Genomic DNA, 18,251 nt, shown 5'->3' on the forward strand with positions numbered 1-18,251 from the left:
CGAGGTCAGAATTTGTCCCTCTCCAAAGGGCCTGAATGTACGGGATTTATTTCTATCGAAGAGCTGAACAGCAGAGCTGTATACAGAGGATGCCTGGTTCGGAGAAAAGCAGCGACAGCTTTGGCCTCTCGTGCTGAGTCTGTGACACACAGCCAGCTGAGCGTCTGTCTGAGCGCAGGATTATCCCCCACACTGGCCATCCCTGTGAGGCAACGCTGAGCCCTCTGCAAGGAAAGGCAGCAACAGCTCTGCTTTTCAAAATGTTCACTTAACACAGTACCTAAGTGCTGTCTGCAAGTTGCCAAGGGAGGATTCTGATCTGGTTTTCAATGGGCAGCATCAGGTGTTGCCTGCGCTCTGCATCCACTGCTTAGTGCTTGCTCCAGGTGAGTGCTGGCACAGTGCTGCTGAGCCAACAGCTGTCTGCAGAGACAGCCCTCTGCTTGCCTTTGGTTAACAAAGATAAAATAGAATCTTGATAGTAAATAGGAAACCATATATGATGTGTAGGTGTAATTAGAGATTGAAGACTGTAGAGGAGAATGATTGCGTTTACAAAAAGCGTCTGAGTGTGTAGGGCTGTGCTGCAATTCCCTGCTCCCTTATACATTTGTTTGGCTTAATTAGCAGTATTTTTAGTAAAGTGGTGATTGGAGCTTCCAGTTATATTTTTACACAAACAGTGCAAGTACTCAAGATTAAACTAATTTCTTTGTTGACAAGAAATTACAGTTGATTAATGCAATTTCAATTGTATAGGATGAATAAATTATAGAAAAGAAAAATAAACATTAGTGTTTACAACTTCTTCATTAGAGGAAAGAGTGTGATAATGTTGTACAGTAATCTTAGGAGAAATGAGACCCCTAACCTGACTGCATTTTTCAAGTTTAATTCAGTATATAACAAAAAATAATTCCTTACAGTGCTTTGGGATGGGGAGAAGGTACTATTATCAAATACTTTCCCATATATATATATATATATATTTTTTTTTTTTCAATTCATTGTAAACACAGGAAAAAACGCAGGTAGGGTTATTGTAGGAGGAAGGAGAGCACACTTTTTCTGAGTTATAGAAGTTTCTGTAGTTTGTAATAGGTTATTTTTTCAACAACTGCATTTGAGCTGTAAGAGTAATGGATGGAAAATGAGAGAGAGAGAGAATTTTAAGGACTGTGAGGTCCTTTGGCAGCTGGGAAATCTGCAGTTCCAGGTGCGGGAGCATCTTAGCGTGGTGAGAGGCTGATGTCAGCTGAAGAGGTGACAAAGAGGAATTAAAGAAATAAACGTGAAGTTCATGAAGCAGTAATTGGGGAGTTTATGGCAGAAGTTTACGTTAGAGGAAGCTTTGTGTGGGACTCAGGGCAGAGTCTGGGTTTCAGTTAAAAAAAACAAAACAGAAAGTCAACCAGGAGGCATTAAAATTGCATAACCAGCAAAGCAGCATGGCTAGGGGTGCAAGCAGGAGACTTCAGCAGTAGATTTTGTTGATGTTTAGTTGTCTGTATGGATAGAAGGTAGAAAATGTTAGGGGAAAGGAGTTCTAAAATACAGGTAGGAAAGAGATGTGCGTAAATGTTATATAAAAGTGATGATTAGGTTGTTTGTGACTTAGTCAACAACTCCATAAAGAACTCTTGCCTGAGAAGCAGTTTGGACACATTCATCTGCTAATCCCTGTGATATGTTATGAAATAGGTGTCACGACTGTTGTAAACAGTGCCAGAGTGGAATTATTTTCTATCAAGCAGTAAGATTTACCACAGTTAAGAACATCTGATAATCGCTGTTAGCTTTTTCAGTGGCTGGTTTATTTTTTTGTAACTGAGAACATAGGAGTCCAGGAACAACTTTTAATTCCAGCTATCTTGTCTAACGTGGGCTTGAATGGGCAGTGCATCAGAAGTAATCCCTTGGATTTGGTGGAGTTGCGTGTTGACAGCAAGTGTTGCAGGGCACGAAGCCAGCATGGCGAATCCTCTAGCACAGTAAGTGACAGAGCTTGGAAATTGAGACATCAGAGCTTTTCACAGTAGTGGAGATATTAAACGAGTGCAGCAATGTTATTTCTAATTTAGTTGAGATACGCTGTAAGCAACGCGTGAGGCTGTGAAACAAATACCATGTTCATCCTTAGAGAAATACTAGCTAGGCAAAATAGGACATACCACACAGACTGCATGAGGAATATTTTTCAGAACAATTTTCAGCATTTCTGTGTTTTGCTGTACTTCTGTTTCTTTTTTCTTTAAGGAAGTTGCAACTGCTGAATCTAAAGAAAGTCTTTAACATTGCTTGCTTAAGTAACTGTAGAAAGCTCTCTTCTCTCCAGATATCCACAATTCTCCTCTTGGAAAGCTGCATTTGTTTTTGTGGAGCTCTAAACCACTCTGTTGATTGGGTTTGCTTGTAGCAAATGATTTCTTGAGGCCGGGGGCAAGGAGAATGGGGAACTGAACGTAAAAACTAGATTGACACTTCGATCTCACTATGCCTGCTTAAACAGTGAACATCCTGTGCTCTCACTTCTGGCAAGGTTGAGGGGAGAATCTTCAGACAGATGAAGAAATGTTCATGTGGATTGTTCTGTGCCAGGCACAGCCCATACAGATCTTTCACTGGCCAACTGAGTTCAAATTACTCTATCTTCTCAACTTTGATAAGCTGCAAGGAAAAAAGCTTATCCCAGAATTAGCAGTTACCATGCATCCTTAGATTACTGAACTGAAGAAAACAAGCTTATTCTAAAGAATGAGAGTGTTCTAAGAACAGCTTACGTCCCCTAGAAGAATTAAGCTTTTGGTTTTTTATACTAAAGAAAATCTGACAATTTCTGCATGCCTACTTGTTAGGCAGTGACTTTCTGTTAACTACTTACTATCTCCAAGGAAGTTAATGGATTATCTTTTGGTTTTGTCTTTCAGATTTCCTTATGCCATGAAGTAGATGTGTTTATTTCAGCCTTAAAATTACTGATGCCAGTGCTTGCTATGGCATCTGTGGCTTCACCAGTTCTATTTAAGGAGTTTTGTCCCTTATATTATTTACTCAATGCCATTCCAACAAAGATCCAAAAAGGCTTTCGCTCTATTGTGGTGTACCTCACGGCACTTGATACCAATGGCGACTACATTGCCGTGGGAAGCAGCATTGGAATGCTTTATCTCTACTGCAGACATTTAAACCAGATGAAGAAATATAATTTTGAGGTAAATACAAACTGTGTTCCTTCTAATCAAGTTTTTATCTGTGCTAAGGTGCTCAGAATTGAGTGGCTATTCAAAACTGGTTCTTTGACTCTCAGTAACTCTGCAAGTTTTATGTATGGTTTCTTCCAACAGGGGAAGTGTGAATCTATAACTTTTGTGAAGCTGCTGAGCTGTTTTGATGATCTAGTTGCTGTTGGTACAGCCTCGGGTCGAGTTGCAGTTTTTCAGCTTGTGTCTTCATTGCCTGGAAGAAACAAACAGGTAAATCTTTGCTTTTGGCTAAACTGTGAGATTGGTTATGGTGAATCCTAGTAGAGTATTATGGGGATTCTTTGTAATAGTGAAAAACAGAGAATTTTGCCTGATAAAGTGTGAATGTTTTATGCTTCGTATGTTAAGCTTAGAAAAGCAGTGATCTTAAAACATTTTTTTCATTACAAAAGGAACTTAATCAAAAATTCTTCTGCTGAACTCATCTGTAGTAGCTGGCTGAGCTATTCAGTGGTGAGTTGTTTGTTATTTGTTTGCCCTAACAGAAATTGGAACGACTTGCATTTTTGGATTGAACCTCTGATTTATCAGTCCGAGTCACCAAGTAGGCGTTGTGTCTGTGTTTGCCCTTCATTCTTGTCTTTCTTTGGTATTGTTTCACAGCTTCGGCGATTCGATGTTGCTGGTATCCACAAAAGTAGCATTACGGCTTTAGCTTGGAGTCCCAATGGAATGAAATTATTTTCCGGAGATGACAGAGGGAAGATTGTCTACTCTGCCCTCGATCTAGACCACGTAAAAGACCCTTATTCTAATTTACAATTTTCTGGGGGAAGGAAAAAAGCTTCTGTGTTGAAATACGTAGCAGTTAGTGAATTGCTTCCTGTCATGTGGTTAGTTGGATTGTTTTATTGGTGTGTGAACTCACAGGCAGCTGTGCGTGCACCCGTGAAGTTGACCAGTGGGAATTCTTTGCAACAGCTTTAAGAAATATAAAGTGGGAAGGATCAGTATTTTTAGTTTTTATTTCTGAAATAACTGTACACCTCTTCAGATTTCAGCAAATAGTTTTTCCTCGCTTACTTGGAAAGAGTACACTCAAACGATGCAGCTTGCTGGTTCACTGGATTGTTGGAGTTTTTGTTTTTTCCAGCATCTCAGTCTAGAGGTGTAGAATGAAAACAGGATTGGGTTCTACTGGGTGGCTCTACTGTGTTACCAGAGAGTGGGATTTTTCTGATCATTTTTGAATTAATATGGACCTGGGACGTCAACGTAACAAGTGCTAACTTGTTTAGACTTTTCTTCACACATATGAAAACAGCAGCCGTCCTGATTTATCTGTGATTCTTGGGTGGGCTAGGACTGCCAATGACTAATATGACAGAAAGTTTTAATGTCACCAAACGTAACAGTTGTCATTGCTTCCTGCAGCCTGGCAGTGGAGGAGAAGGAAGAAAATACATATTTGAGGGTTTCTGTTGAGTTCAAATGAAATAAGCTAAATTCCCAGGGAAATTGAATTTCATTGTGCATACCAGCAGTCGCATGCTGTCTAACAGCTCTCTTGTCTACATAAAGTAACTTTGTGTTCAATAAGTGAACATGATGGAACAGCAGGCCAAAAGTTGCTTTTTGCTTGTTTTAACATTTTTGGGCGTGTTCTTTTGCTTAAAGTGTTTGTTATTATCGTATGTTTTTTAGAAAGTTTGACTGTTACTAATTTCATGTATCTTTAAAAGGGTGTTTGCAACTCCAGCCTTGTGCTGGAAGAGCCATCTTCGATTGTCCAGTTGGATTACAACCAGAAAGTGCTGCTTGTCTCCACTTTACAACGAACCATACTGTTTTACACGGAAGAGAGATCTGTCAAGCAAGTTGGAACACAGCCCAGAAAAAAGTAACCCTCATAAAATCTTGATGCAGGCACATTAGTTAATTCTAGCTTTTCAGGATGGATTATAGAAAGGGTGACCTAAGCAGTGAAATTAATAGAACAGAGCAGTCCACTTACAAAAAATGCAGTTAGAGTAGCCATGTATGCTCAAACATGAAATGACAATTCTGCTTACTTAGAAAGTTGGTTGCAAATGTATTACAGTCTTTTTGTTTGCAATGCAAAAATTATTTAAGGTGTTTTCTAGTTTAAACTGAAAGCACTGTTAAACTTTGCAGTCCCTCACTCTTCACTGTGGCTTAGGGTGAGCAACCATTGTAAACAGTGGTCTGTCTCGTGGATGGTGTATTACCTAATGCAGTCAATGACTTAATTTCTGGGTTTTTTTAACACCCCAAAGTGAATTAAAAGGAATGTGCATAGGAATCACTTAAGGCTAGGAACTTCTAATATGGCTTCCTGGCATCTTTTATTGTGTTATCATTCTGGGTTATGGAAGAAGAGGATACTCAGTATTGGATCGGTGTGACTGACTGCATCTGGAAATTGGAAAGTGACTCCTTAGAGGGGGTTTATAACATATGTTTCATATGGATAATGATATGAACACCAAGGACCCCCTTACTTTTTTACTTTTTCGGTGATAGTGCTTTTATGTGCAAAGATTTTAACAGCTGAGATCTGTTCCTTGCAAATAGAGGTTGTCAGTTTCTTAGCGTTCTGTAGTGGAGTTTTGCTTGTTTTCATCAATACTGAGAGAAGGATGGCTGCATAGTAGGATCTTTCTAGGATGGACAGAGTGGTGTTGGGACTGTGAGTCGTGTTGGGGGGGGTTATTTAACTTGTCTAACAGACATGATGTCTGACATCTCAAACTGAGGGAAAACCCATGTTACTTGGTAGTACAGTTCTTGTTTTATATGTATTTCAGACATTTGATGGAATATTTCAATTGAACAACATTTTTAATGTTGATAACCTGCAGTTGTAAATTTATGAGTAAGTTTATTAGTCTTAACATTTGTTTCCGTGTTGTGTGTATAGCTTTTAAAATACATTCTTGTTTTGTATTTTAGCAGTGGCAAATTTGGAGCATGTTTTATACCTGGCCTCTGTAAGCAGACTGATCTGACGCTGTTTGCTGCCAGACCTGGGCTTCGCCTCTGGAAATCTGATGTTCATGGGACTGTTCAGGCCACGTTCATCTTGAAAGATTTATTTGCTAGAGGAATACAAACTTTTGAATTGTATCCTCGTTTGGAACCACCCGACAGAGGAGGTTACAGCTCCCCAGAGAAACACCTTGGCCTTGTTTCATGCTTTTTTCGAGAAGGATGGGTGCTGACCTGGAATGAGTACAGCATCTATTTATTAGACACCGTGAACCAGGTAGATGAATTTTATGGGTGCATATTCTGTTTCTTGCTTTTGTTCATGCTGTGTTGTGGGACTCTTTGGATTGTGTCCTCATACTCCTACGGTTTAGACTCATGCTGAAACCTAAAAAGGATTTCTCACTCTTCAGGTTGTCGTTGCAAGGATATACTCACAATATTTATATATTAAATGTAACAAAAATGTATTTTGTAATCAATTTAAACACTTAGGAAAGCATATATAAATATAAAATGTAGTAGTTCATGCAAAAAGAAACTTTATGCCTAGAAGATATGCCTGGAACTATTTATTTCCTTTCTACAACTGTTGGTGTCAGCCAAAAAACTAGCATTAGACTTTATTTCCTATAAAAAAGCTGCTATTTTGTCTTTTAAAAGTGCGTATGAAAATGAATGCAAGCTAATATCTTTTTGTATAAATGATATCAAACACGAGTAGTTTGGTTTTTTTTTTTTTGCCTCCAAATTATGTATTATTGAAGTAATTGATTGCTTCTAATTGAGACAGAAGTGATTAAACTCGTGGCATTAGAATGGAAATGAGTACGAAAATTGAGCTATGCCCAAGTTGCAACGTGCTTTCTTGTTTCTTTTTTATTTTCTTTTTGTTAACATCCTCTAACTGTCTGTGTCAGTTAAATTTCAGTGAACAATTTGTTAAGAGCCTAATCTTGTCCAAACAACGGATTAATCTGTAGCCAATTATTTCTGTATTTGGTGACTCGTTATAGGCTTTGATTGGTGGATTGGAAGGATATGGTGATATTGTGTCTGTGTCCTGCACCAGCAATGAGATTTTTCTCTTGAAGGGAGATAGAGACATCATAAGAATCTCAAGCAGACCTGAAGGACTGTCATCACTAGGTTTGTACAACGTAGCAAACTTGAGTATGTGCCTTGTGGAACTTGATGTCTGTCATACCTTTGGGGTTGGTTTTATGTTGGTATGTATTTGCTTACTGGGAAAAAAAAAACAACCCAACCTACTAATTTCTCTGGAATTGCTCTTTTTTTTTTTTTTTTTCTCCAGAAGACTGTATTTAGAGCTCTGATTTATCTGCTCGTCTGTCTCTATTGTCTGCAAGAGTGAAGGCATTAAGAAATTAATTATATTTTTTTGAGAGTTGATCAATATTTTCCTTACCAAGCATCTTTATTCTCAACAGTGTTTCTTGAGCAATCTGCTTTCACAGTCTTGATTATCTACCTACTCAATTGTTTGGGTTGGTGATAATTGAGTGGGATGATTTTGTTCCACCTGTCATCACTTGTGTTCCAGAGGAAATCTCAGCCTTCCCAGCAATGACTAAGAAAGAACTGGCAAAGCACCCAAAGAATATTCATGAAATCTCCAAAAATAATTTGAAGGCTTTCTTTTCTTATTTGGTGACATCTGAGCTCAGCATCTGTGTTCCTAGAACTCTGTAAAAAGGATTAGTAATATTTCCTTAATGATGATGCTGGCTGATTTCTTCTCCTCATTAAAAAAAAAAATATATATATATATATGTATATAAACACCATTATCCAGCATGTTAGACTCACAGAAAGATTACTTATGTATTTAAAAATCTCTTGTCTTGGCTTTCTGTTAGCAAAATGCTAGCAGATATGCTGTGAAGATCTGTTGGATGTTAGAGATGCTAGAGGACTTAGTTTGATCCTCATGCTTAGTGATAGCTTTGGTCATTTAAGTGGTTCAGCACTCACAAAATTCTAGGGACCGTTTACTATTCTATTCTTAACTTCCAAGCATAGTTGGGAAGAGTCTTCTTGAAACGTATTTTCTTCTAATTACCACAGTGATTTGATCTGGTCAGTTTTCCTAGATCTTGGTGGATGTTTTTTGTTGTTTCTTGTTTGTTTGTTATCGTTGTTTAGGTTTATTTTGCTCAAGATACTGAATGTTTGAAGAAGTTGAAAATAGGCGATGGTACTTCAGTACATAACACACTTAGGTCTTCCAGTCTAAAGACCTGTAACCATTCTCTTTGTGTAAACATAAAAGCAGAATTTTCTAATAAGGCTTTGATGGATTTGGACTTTGGAGGATTGATTTTACTAACATAACTTAATATAGATTTACTTGCATGAAATTTACACTGTACGTGTATATGTAATTGAAATGTTGTGCATTTAGATAAAATTCTTTTGGATGAAGCTTCCCTTCTCTGAGCACTCTCCAACCAAGTTGACACCCTAGTGTTTATACCTTTATTTTTCTTTTGGTCAGTTTCAGATGGGAGTTCAAAGCTGCTGAATCCTTCAACAGATTCGAGTCCTCATTTGCTGACGCCGATACCAGTTGTTGCATCTGCATCATCCAGCCCTTCAGTGGAAACAGATAAAAAAATAGTTACTTCTCCCTCAGCTGTTGGTGATAAAAGAGACTCTTTAGTGAAAGATGATCTGGAAACTCCAGCACTATTGGAAAAAAGCTTTGATAGAGTGGGAGACTTGAGCAATGAAACAAGAAAAAGGGGCTGCTCTGTAGCAAGTGAATCAAGAAGCAGGAGCAGTTCAGTAAATTCTGTGGACAGTGGCTCTAGTTTTATGATATGTGCAGACCAATTTTCAGAAGCTCAGAGAGAATGCCAGCTTTCTTCACAACGGTTCAGCGCTATCAGCTCTGAAGACTTTGATCAGGAACTCATTGTAAAGCCAATTAAAGTGAAAAAGAAAAAGAAGAAGAAACAAGGTAAGCCTTGCAGAACTTTGCCTGCCTCTGGTCATTATTAGAATATGTCACATCTGGTACATCTCACGCGAGTGCATTCTTGATGTGCTTTGTTTATCTTGCATTCTCACGTAAAATCTAAGATCTGACATATTTGGAATGGTTGTGCTGGGCCTTTTATCTTTTAGGACGAATGCGTGCTTTGAAATCAATACATTGATGATACCTTTCTTTTCAGATCTGTTTATTTTATTCCTTTTAAGTTTGTTTTGCTTTATGTAAACATGCTTAATATTGTAAGATATAGCAGTTGGTAATATACAGTGGGATTCTACTTCCAGTTTTGTTGGATTTGTGTAATACCTATTCATCCGAAAGTATTTGACACTATTTCTCAGCCATTCTTTTTTAGTTTATTGAGAGAGTGTAAACAGTTAAATATTCTGAGAGTTTTTTTATGGGGATGTTGTAATTTTAAAATGTTTTGTTATTCAGTCGTCTTTGATTTTATGTGTATCATTTAGTGTTCAAGCAGAAAACTAATCAGTATGCCAAAATGTAGATTCAATTCTATTCTTAGCACCAATAAAAATATTAATTAAATCTTACTAATATGACTCATGCCCTCCTTCTCTCTCCCTTTTTTTTTTTAAATTTTTTTATTTATTGTGAGAACAGACAGTGGAGCCAAGAGGAACCACATCTCTCTGGAAGGTGAACCCAATTATGAGCGTCAGCTTTCTGGTGACAGCCCGCATTCAGTGAACGCAGATTCATTTTCCATGACATCCAGCCTGATGAGTGGAAGCATTGATCATTTGAGTACTGGGTCTCCAGATCAGGAAAGCATGTTCAGCGTGGAGTCCAATACAGTCCTGCAGGAAGATAACGGATCAGAAACATTTACTGTCCTACAGTCTCCCGAGTCTGCAACTGTACTATCTAATGAAGAAAATGGAGATACAGTTGACTTACAGAAACTTCCCAACAGTGACAGTGGCATGGGTACATCGACAATTATAGATGCTTTGACATCTGTCTCTCCTCCCATCCTCACAGAAGACTTAACAAGCACTGTTGTCACTGAAAATAACCATTGTATGTTTTCTGCAAGCAGTGAAGGCTGTCTTGGAAAGCTAGGCCAAGAAGAACAGGATTTTAGTACATTGTGTAAATTAAATGAAAATCTAGATAAAATGAAGCTGCAGGATGGTGAAAAATGTTTTGAACAGCCGGACCAAATGCTTTTGGAATGTAGCAGTGTACTTGGTGTTCAAACATCACCGACGCTGAATGAAAGTGATGAAACTGGTAGAGAAGACCAACAGCAGCATTCTCTAACAGACAGTGCTCTGTCAGTTCCTTCTGTTCACCACTTTGACATCTCTAAAGGTGTTGATTCAGAGCATAGTTCCATTTCTGGATGGAATTTTGAAAGTGTAATCAAAGCTAAATCTAGTACTAGCACTGCTGAATGGATAACAAACACTCGTGAAAGTAAGGCAGAGGAGGAATTTGCCTCAAGTGATGAAGAGGATATTTATGGACATGGATTACCATATTCATCCTCAGAGACTAGTGTGCCTGAAGTTGGTGCTGAGCCTGGTTCCCAGGATACAGCCAGGATAAGCCTAGATGAAATGGTGCTGTTAAAATCTGATCAGGTATATGTTCTCAATTTAGTTAAAAATATTTTAAATCTCAACATTTTGAAGAAAGAAAAAAAAAAAAAAAAAAGAGCACGCTTGCATGTGATGACTATTCTTTATATCTTTAGGGAGGCAGTTTTCTTTTTGCTTAGTTCAACAAGTAAAACATAAAACCAAAGCAGCAATATGTGTCGTGACTCTTATGAAATGTGATGTATCAGACTTCAGAATGGTGGATGAGTCCTTAGAAGCTGGAGAAGCTGTAGTGTCTTCATAACCATTGTTATGATTTCCAGTTGGACAAAAAAGTTGTGTCACTAGCACATCCGTTAAAGAGTGAGAAGCAGTCATGCTTAAAGGCTGCTCTTTGTTAGGCCTCCAGTAGTCTGAGTCCTGCAAGATAGTGCTCCAAACTTCCATTAACTGTGCTAGGAATTTAATGCTGGTTATCTTTCATGGATGGATCTGGTTAAGGTTCATTTTGCCTGCAAATACTCAGAGTGAGGATTTATCTTTCTTTGTGTCATAGACAGCAGTTAATGCTATTTTAAACGCTGGTGTGTTTCCTTCTCCTGTTACCCCTCTTTTCTTAATTGTTATTTTATGACTTAAACATAGCCATAGAAGTAGGAATATTCTTACAGATTATAGAAGTACAAAAATTAACTGTGAAGTCTGTAAAACGGAAAAAAAACCAAAAAACAAACAAACAAAAAAAACACAAGGAGTTTTAGCAGAGCTCTTAATTGTTCCGTGTGCTGAGATCAACCAAATACTTGTCAAGAAATGAGTTTTAAGTTGATAGCATCCTATTTAGTCATAGCTACAGCCCAAAGTACAGAAGCCTTTTTTTGCCTTTTTGAATTAATTTTGGGCTGTTATATTCTGAAATGTTTAGAAGTGCTGTGTAGATGCTTACAATGCAGGTCACATATGCAGATGACAGCATCAGCCTGCTCTGGTGGTTGGCAACCCTGCACAAAGCAGAGGGGTTGAAACTAGATGGTCATTGTGGTCCTTTTCAACCCAGGCTGTTCTATGATTGTATGATTCTATGATCTAGTTTTCTTTTTGCTATAACTTTTGTTGTAGGATTTTTAGTTTGCAGTACATGGTATGTTAGAAAACAATGATAAACGTAGTTTTGTTTTACCCTAGGCACTTATTGATTAAGGTACATAAGAACTTTAAGTTTAGTGATTTTTAGAATCAACAACATGGCAGCTGCTCGTGCTTATGCAGCCATTTTCTTGTGCAGTTGAAAGACATCTGCCACTGTGCTGACTGTACAGTTCTTAGTTTGCAGAGAGCTGGATGGGATACTCTGGCCCTGGCTATGGCATCTTGAGCCTGGCCGTCTCAGAGAAGTATATTTGGTGCCTGGACTACAGAGGCAGCCTGTATTGCAGTGCACTTCCAGCTGCTGGGCTGCGGTGGCAGAAGTTTGAAGATGGAGTCCAGCAGGTGGCGGTTTCCCCTTCAGGTTGGTTGGCTTGTACTTCACTGTAACCACATAAATATGGAACCTTAATAGAACTGTGCATTCCCTTTGCTTTTTAATTTTTTAATACTTAGCTGTTATTTGATTAGATGAGGAAAAACTCAAAGGATACGGTTGCATCTTCAGTAGATCTGCATACCAGCTTAATTTAGCTGGTGGTCTTTGGTGATGAACTTGCATCATTTTTAGCTGTTCAGATTACTTCAGGATTGGCATGCAAACAGAAGTTCCCTTGCTATTTTCTAAACTACAGACTTCCTGCTCTGCCATTACTCTTCCTCCTCTGTCATCTCTAAAAGCAAATCAGTCTTTGCTTTGTGTAGAAGATTTGCTGTCTGGTTTAAGAAGAAAGGTTTTTTTCTTTGAACCTGTAGTTGGCTTTTGTTCTAGGAAAAAAAATACAGGAGTGGCTGTATTAGATCAGAGTATAGATTCATCCAGCTCAGTATCATGTCTTTGAAACTGGACAAAGGCAGATGCCTGCAGGAAAGAAATAGGGCCAGCATGTCTGACATTTGCCCTCAGTAGTTTTAGATTGCAGTTGGTGGTGGCCTAACCATTTCTGCCAATCTGTTATCCCCTCAGTTCCAGGAACCTGCCCAATGTTTTCTTGAGCCCATGTGGATTTCTAGTATTCACAATTTTGGAATTAAATATATTTACATGAGCGTATTAACACAAGAGTCAAAATGGAATCAAATCCTGCTTTCAGGAATTATTCAAAGGCAGTTAATATAATATATTACTCTGGTATGAACCAGCATGGATGCTAACCAGTAGTTAAATTTGGAATTTCATTTGCTTTTCTTTTTCTAATTGGAGAAAGCACCTAAGATGGATTCGTGCAGTTGTGTTTTTGAGTTTTGTCTACTTGTGACATGCTGAGAAGTAGACAGGTGATAGCACTGCCCACTGGTGTATGGCATGGTGCAGCCTGTTCAGGTCTTTGTCACCGATCCAACAAAGTTACGATTTGGGTTACTGAAACTATTAGTATTTGTGAAAAGTGGGAGGAGTACAATTATCCCCTCTTGATATGCTTTTTTAGAAATCAGGAAGTACAATTTTTGTGAAAGGATTTGTTGCAGACATTATCAGTGTCTCTGTAGATGTGCCAAGGATGTACTACCTAGTGGGGAGACAGGCTGTAAGCTTAATCTTTTAATAGTGGGCTCATTTTATCCTGATGTGAAGTTTTGGTGGTTAGTTTTCAGTGTATATAACTAAGAAGTGATTTTCATTTAAACGCTTAAAAATCACGTGGAATCTATAATGATAAATGCATTTCAGAAATTTCTAGAGAAGTTGGCTACTGGTTCTGCTCTTGCCTTTTAAAAGAAATTGCATGGGTTTATAAATCTTGCATTTTAGTTTAGCAGTTGTTTTTCCTACGCGTCAGTTAAGGTGTGGGTGGGACAAATCAGCATCTCTGTTGTGGTAATTGTTTAGTGATTTTGTGTTCTCTCTATTTATTTCTCATACAGGGGCTCTTCTCTGGAAGATTGAGCAGAAGACTAATAAAGCATTTGCTTGTGGAAAAGTGACTATAAAAGGAAAACGACACTGGTACGAGGCTTTACCTCAGGCTGTGTTTGTAGCTTTAAGTGATGACACTGCCTGGATTATCAGAACAAATGGAGATCTGTATCTACAAACAGGTACTTTTTGATTTTTGAAGGCTAAAATTCTAGAGCTCAAGTCTATTAAACAATTGCCATTGGTTTTAAACTTTTGTTCGCAGTCAAAACATAGAAAAACCTTTTCATCTTGAGAAGTCTTTAGGAAACAGTTGTGAGATTTTATGTGGGGCTGCTGAGTAAACCAATTCATCTCCACTTGTTCTTTTTGTTAAGTGGAGTATATGTGATATGGAGGATTTGTGAAAAAGAGACATGGGATGAATGCAGATAAATGAAAAAAGGATTGCAGAAAATATTGAAATAATTTTCTTGCCTTGAAAATGGCATGGTACACTAAAATAAGTGATCCTCGAGTGGGTTTTGTTTGCTTGCTTGAAGGATTTTAATGCAGTTTTAAGTAGGAATTTGAGATGAAATTAGATAGTGTATGGATGTTGACAAGAAATTCAAGTGTAGGGGAGACAGTGCGAGTGAAAGCAGAAGCTGTTTGTTTTAAAAACAGTAATCTGTTTGGAGATAAAATACACCAGTTGATAATGAAAGGAAGGAAGGTAATGGATGGAAGACCATGAATGGATTCAGAAGTGTTGAGAAATGGTCCGTGGAGGAATGGAAGGGGCTAGGAAGCAGCTGTCTAGAGCTGCTTTGTCACTGGCTATGAATGAGGAAGGATCAGATAGGGATAGTGCAGTAGGAGCTTTGAAGCGATGGCCTTAGATTTATCTGCTTCAACACAAAGAGGAGAAAACATTTGGAAGATGTTCTGCAGAGAGCATTCAGGCTAGATACATGCAGCTAAAGGAAAGTCCATTTCTAGGATGAAGTTTGGGCAAGGGGAATTTGCACAGAGAAGTGAGTTGATAGAGAAAAATCACAAACAATGTGCTGAAGGAATTGTTGTACAAGTAAGAGGACGATGAGTAAAGGAAAAACCAATAAATCATATTAATATAGGATAATATTTCTAAGTAGCTGTCAAAATTCTTATTTATCTTCCATTTAGCTTTTGTTTTCTAATTTCTCTTGTAGATTTACTTGCTGTAGTGTAATACTGAAATTCTTTTTGATCAAGGAAATTGAATAGCATTATTTCAAATATGTTCTGCTCTTAAATTATTTTCTTTTAGTGTGCTTGGTAGTTAGAGGGAAGTCAAGTGGCCTGCCCAAGGTCACGTGTATGCTGCCAATAAGCACAGCTAACAGTGATAGAGAGTGAACTCGATGCCAGTCATACAGGCCTCTGTGGGGGTTTTAATCAATATTTTGCTTCCCTGTGAGAGATTAGTTTGATTAAATCAGCTTGCATTCTGCTATTCTTGGGCTTCTAAATTTATCATTGCCACAAAATAAATTCTCAGCATATGTCTTGTTAATGTGAGGCAACTAGTGATGATAGTTGCTTCTTTAGGATCTTTTCATTCCCCACACTTTAATGGATGTTTGGAATTTAGCAATTGTCTTGTTATTCTAAAATATCATACAGTTATGAGTCTATTCCTTCTTCATAGAATTGTAGAATGATTTCAGTTGGAAGAGACCTTTAAGATCATCTAGTTCCAGTCCCCCCTGCTATTCGCACGGACACCTCCTTCTAGACCACATTGCTCAGCACCCCATCTAGCCTTGGCCTTAAAAGTTTCTAGTAGAGGGCAGCCAGAGCCTCGCTGGACAACTGGTGTCTCACCACCCTCACAGTAAAGAATTTCTTCCTGATATCTAGTCTAAATCTACCTTTTTCCAGTTTAAAGCCATTTCCTCTTGTCCTTTCACTACGTGTTCTTATAAGAAGTCTCTCCCCAGCTTTCCTTTAGACCCTCTTCAGGTACTGGAAGGCCACTATAAGGTCACCCCGGATCCTCCTCTTCGCTAAAGAGCCCCAGCTCTCTCAGCCCTTCCCTGTAAGAGGAGGTGCTCCAACCTTCTGATCATCTTTGTGGCCTTCCTATGGACCTTTTCCAATAGCTCCCTGTCCTTGTGTCAGGGGCCCCAGACCTGGACACAGTACTCCAGATGGGGCCTCACAAAGGTAGAGTAGAGAAGGACAATCACCTCCCTGTCCGTTCTGGCCATCCCTCTTCTGATGGAGCCCAGGATACCATTTGCTTTCCGGGTTCACATAAGTGCATATTATCAGCTCATGTTGAGTCTTTCATCAACCAACACTCCCAAATCCTTCTACTCAGGGTTGCTCTCAAGCAGTTCTCTGCCAGCCTGCATTTATGCTTGGGATAGCTACAGTTGCAGGACCTTGTGCGTGGCCTTGTTGAACTTCATGAGATTGGCATGGGCCCACCTCTCGAGCCTGTCCAGGTCCCTCTGGATGACATTGCTTTCCTTCAGCATGTTACCTGCATCCCTCAGCTTGGTGTCATCTGCAAAATTGCTGAGGGTGCACTTAGTCTCACTGTCCATGTTGCCTACAAAGATGTTAAATAACGTTGGTTCCAGCACTGATCCCTGAGGAATGTCACTCATCAGTTGTCTCCACTTAGACATTGAGCCATTGACCAAACTCTCTGAGCGTGACCATCCAGCCAATTCCTCATCCAGTGAATGGATCAAATGCTTTGCGTGAGTCCATGTAAAGCATGTAAATTGCTCTTTATCCACTGATGCTGTAACTCCATCATAAAAGGCCACCAAGTTTGTCAGGCACAATTTGCTCTTGGTGAATCTGTATTGGTTGCCACCAATCACCTCATCTTTGTTTTCCATGTGCCTTAGTAGGGCCTCCAGGAGGGTCTGTTCCATGATCTGCTTTTTGAGTTAGAAGCATGAGAGGACTAAGCAAGAGCTTGATCTGTTAGGGTGTTTCATATAGGTGTGTAAATCTGTCCTCAGTGTAATTGTAAAAAAGAAGCGCGTTCCTCCAGGTTATAGGTTTAAAGATGTAAACTGCCTGTAATCTACCAGCACCTCTCTCCTTTCAGTACTTCTTGCTGTGCTAGGCTCTTCTGAAATTGTTCAGCTGCCTCTGTGCAGATTAGGTTGTTTCTTCTTGGCATGTCTGGGGCAAAAACTCTTGTGGTGTTGTCTTCAGTGCTTCTCTGAAGTCTTAACACATTTTGTAAATGGAAATTCCTGATACTGACGCTAGAGGGAGAAAAGGAACAGAAATGGTGGCACAGGACTCGTAGGCTCTGCAAGATGTTGAAGGATGCACAATGTTTTATTTCTTAAAATAGAAATCCAGCGATATTAGAGGAAGTGATTAATAGTTGATTAAAAGAGCAGACTATCAAGACAATAGTGATCAAATGAGAAGTGTTAACATCAGAGATATTTCCCCCAGCTTTTTCTTTTTTTTTTTTTTTCCCTATTGGTAGCTTTTTCTCTTTCAGTTGCAAGAAGTCCAAGTTTGTAAAGCAATCCTCCTTTTCTGATTTCTAGGCCTGAGTGTGGATCGTCCTTGTGCCAGAGCAGTAAAGGTTGATTGCCCTTATCCACTGTCGCAGGTTACATCCAGAAATAATGTTGTGTGGGCATTGAGTGAGCAGCGGGCCCTGCTCTACCGGGAGGGAGTCCGCAGCTTTTGTCCTGAAGGAGAGCAGTGGAAGAGCGATATTGTCAGGTAACGGTGCTGCAGCAGGCCAGCTTCGTAACCAGAACGAAACAAGTTGTTTTCATGTTAGAACTCCTTGATGTTTGCAAACTTGTTATCTGAACCTCGCTGTGGGTAGCATGTGGGTATTATATGTCTGTATATATGTGCAGGTATCTCCTTTCAGTCTTTGTGGAGATGTATCCAGTGTTTTTCTGTCTGATGAATGGCTTTTATGCAGCGAAAGAAACCACTGTAAACAGAAGTAATGATTCAGTTAAAAGAAATTTTAGGAAAGTGAGAACAATGCTTAAAAGACTCCTAATAATGTGTGATAACATGACTTCTTTGATGGAATACTTTCTTTAATCTATGCTCTAATGGCTTTAATGTACTCTTTAATGTACTGAGCTATGTTTTTTCGGAGACTGAATCTCAGCATTGTCTTGCCCACAGCTTTTCTACTTTCCAGTCACAAATTTTTTACAGATACTCTGGGTAATTGTTATTTCGCTTCCTAGTTGGTCCTGTGTTCAGAGTAGGTAGTTTGTGATAAATTTAAAAGCTCCAAGTGTTTACTGCTGGCTTTGAGAATCAGGAATACAGTCTCTTGTAACATCAGCATGAAGCAAGTATAGAAAGAAATTCCAGTTCTTGCAGTCATATGACTTTATTTCCTCCTGAATACCCTGTTGTGAAGTTCCAGCTTGTTACCTCCCAGTCTGGTACTTGACTCTTCTTGAAGA

The 18,251-nt window shown here is 38.9% G+C and overlaps 1 protein-coding gene across 3 annotated transcripts in view; it reads left to right on the forward strand.

Annotated features, from left to right (window-relative positions):
• TECPR2 (tectonin beta-propeller repeat containing 2) overlaps positions 1–18,251 on the forward strand; it is a 40,120-nt gene that overhangs the window by 669 nt on the left and 21,200 nt on the right. The window contains exons 1-12 of one of the 3 annotated variants that reach the window (XM_048949668.1): positions 12–386; positions 2,928–3,212; positions 3,345–3,473; positions 3,867–3,998; positions 4,946–5,103; positions 6,177–6,489; positions 7,229–7,361; positions 8,731–9,195; positions 9,853–10,838; positions 12,123–12,306; positions 13,809–13,982; positions 17,355–17,535. In XM_048949668.1, coding sequence (XP_048805625.1) covers positions 2,979–3,212; positions 3,345–3,473; positions 3,867–3,998; positions 4,946–5,103; positions 6,177–6,489; positions 7,229–7,361; positions 8,731–9,195; positions 9,853–10,838; positions 12,123–12,306; positions 13,809–13,982; positions 17,355–17,535 — 3,089 coding nt within the window. In that variant the 5' untranslated portion in view covers positions 12–386; positions 2,928–2,978. Of the gene's footprint in view, positions 1–11; positions 387–1,894; positions 1,992–2,927; positions 3,213–3,344; positions 3,474–3,866; positions 3,999–4,945; positions 5,104–6,176; positions 6,490–7,228; positions 7,362–8,730; positions 9,196–9,852; positions 10,839–12,122; positions 12,307–13,808; positions 13,983–17,354; positions 17,536–18,251 lie in introns of those variants that run through there. The other 2 variants (XM_048949669.1, XM_048949667.1) reach the window with 2 other exon arrangements.

The sequence above is a fragment of the Lagopus muta genome, chromosome 6 (genome assembly GCF_023343835.1).
Source record: "Lagopus muta isolate bLagMut1 chromosome 6, bLagMut1 primary, whole genome shotgun sequence".
Taxonomy (NCBI): Eukaryota; Metazoa; Chordata; class Aves; order Galliformes; family Phasianidae; genus Lagopus; species Lagopus muta.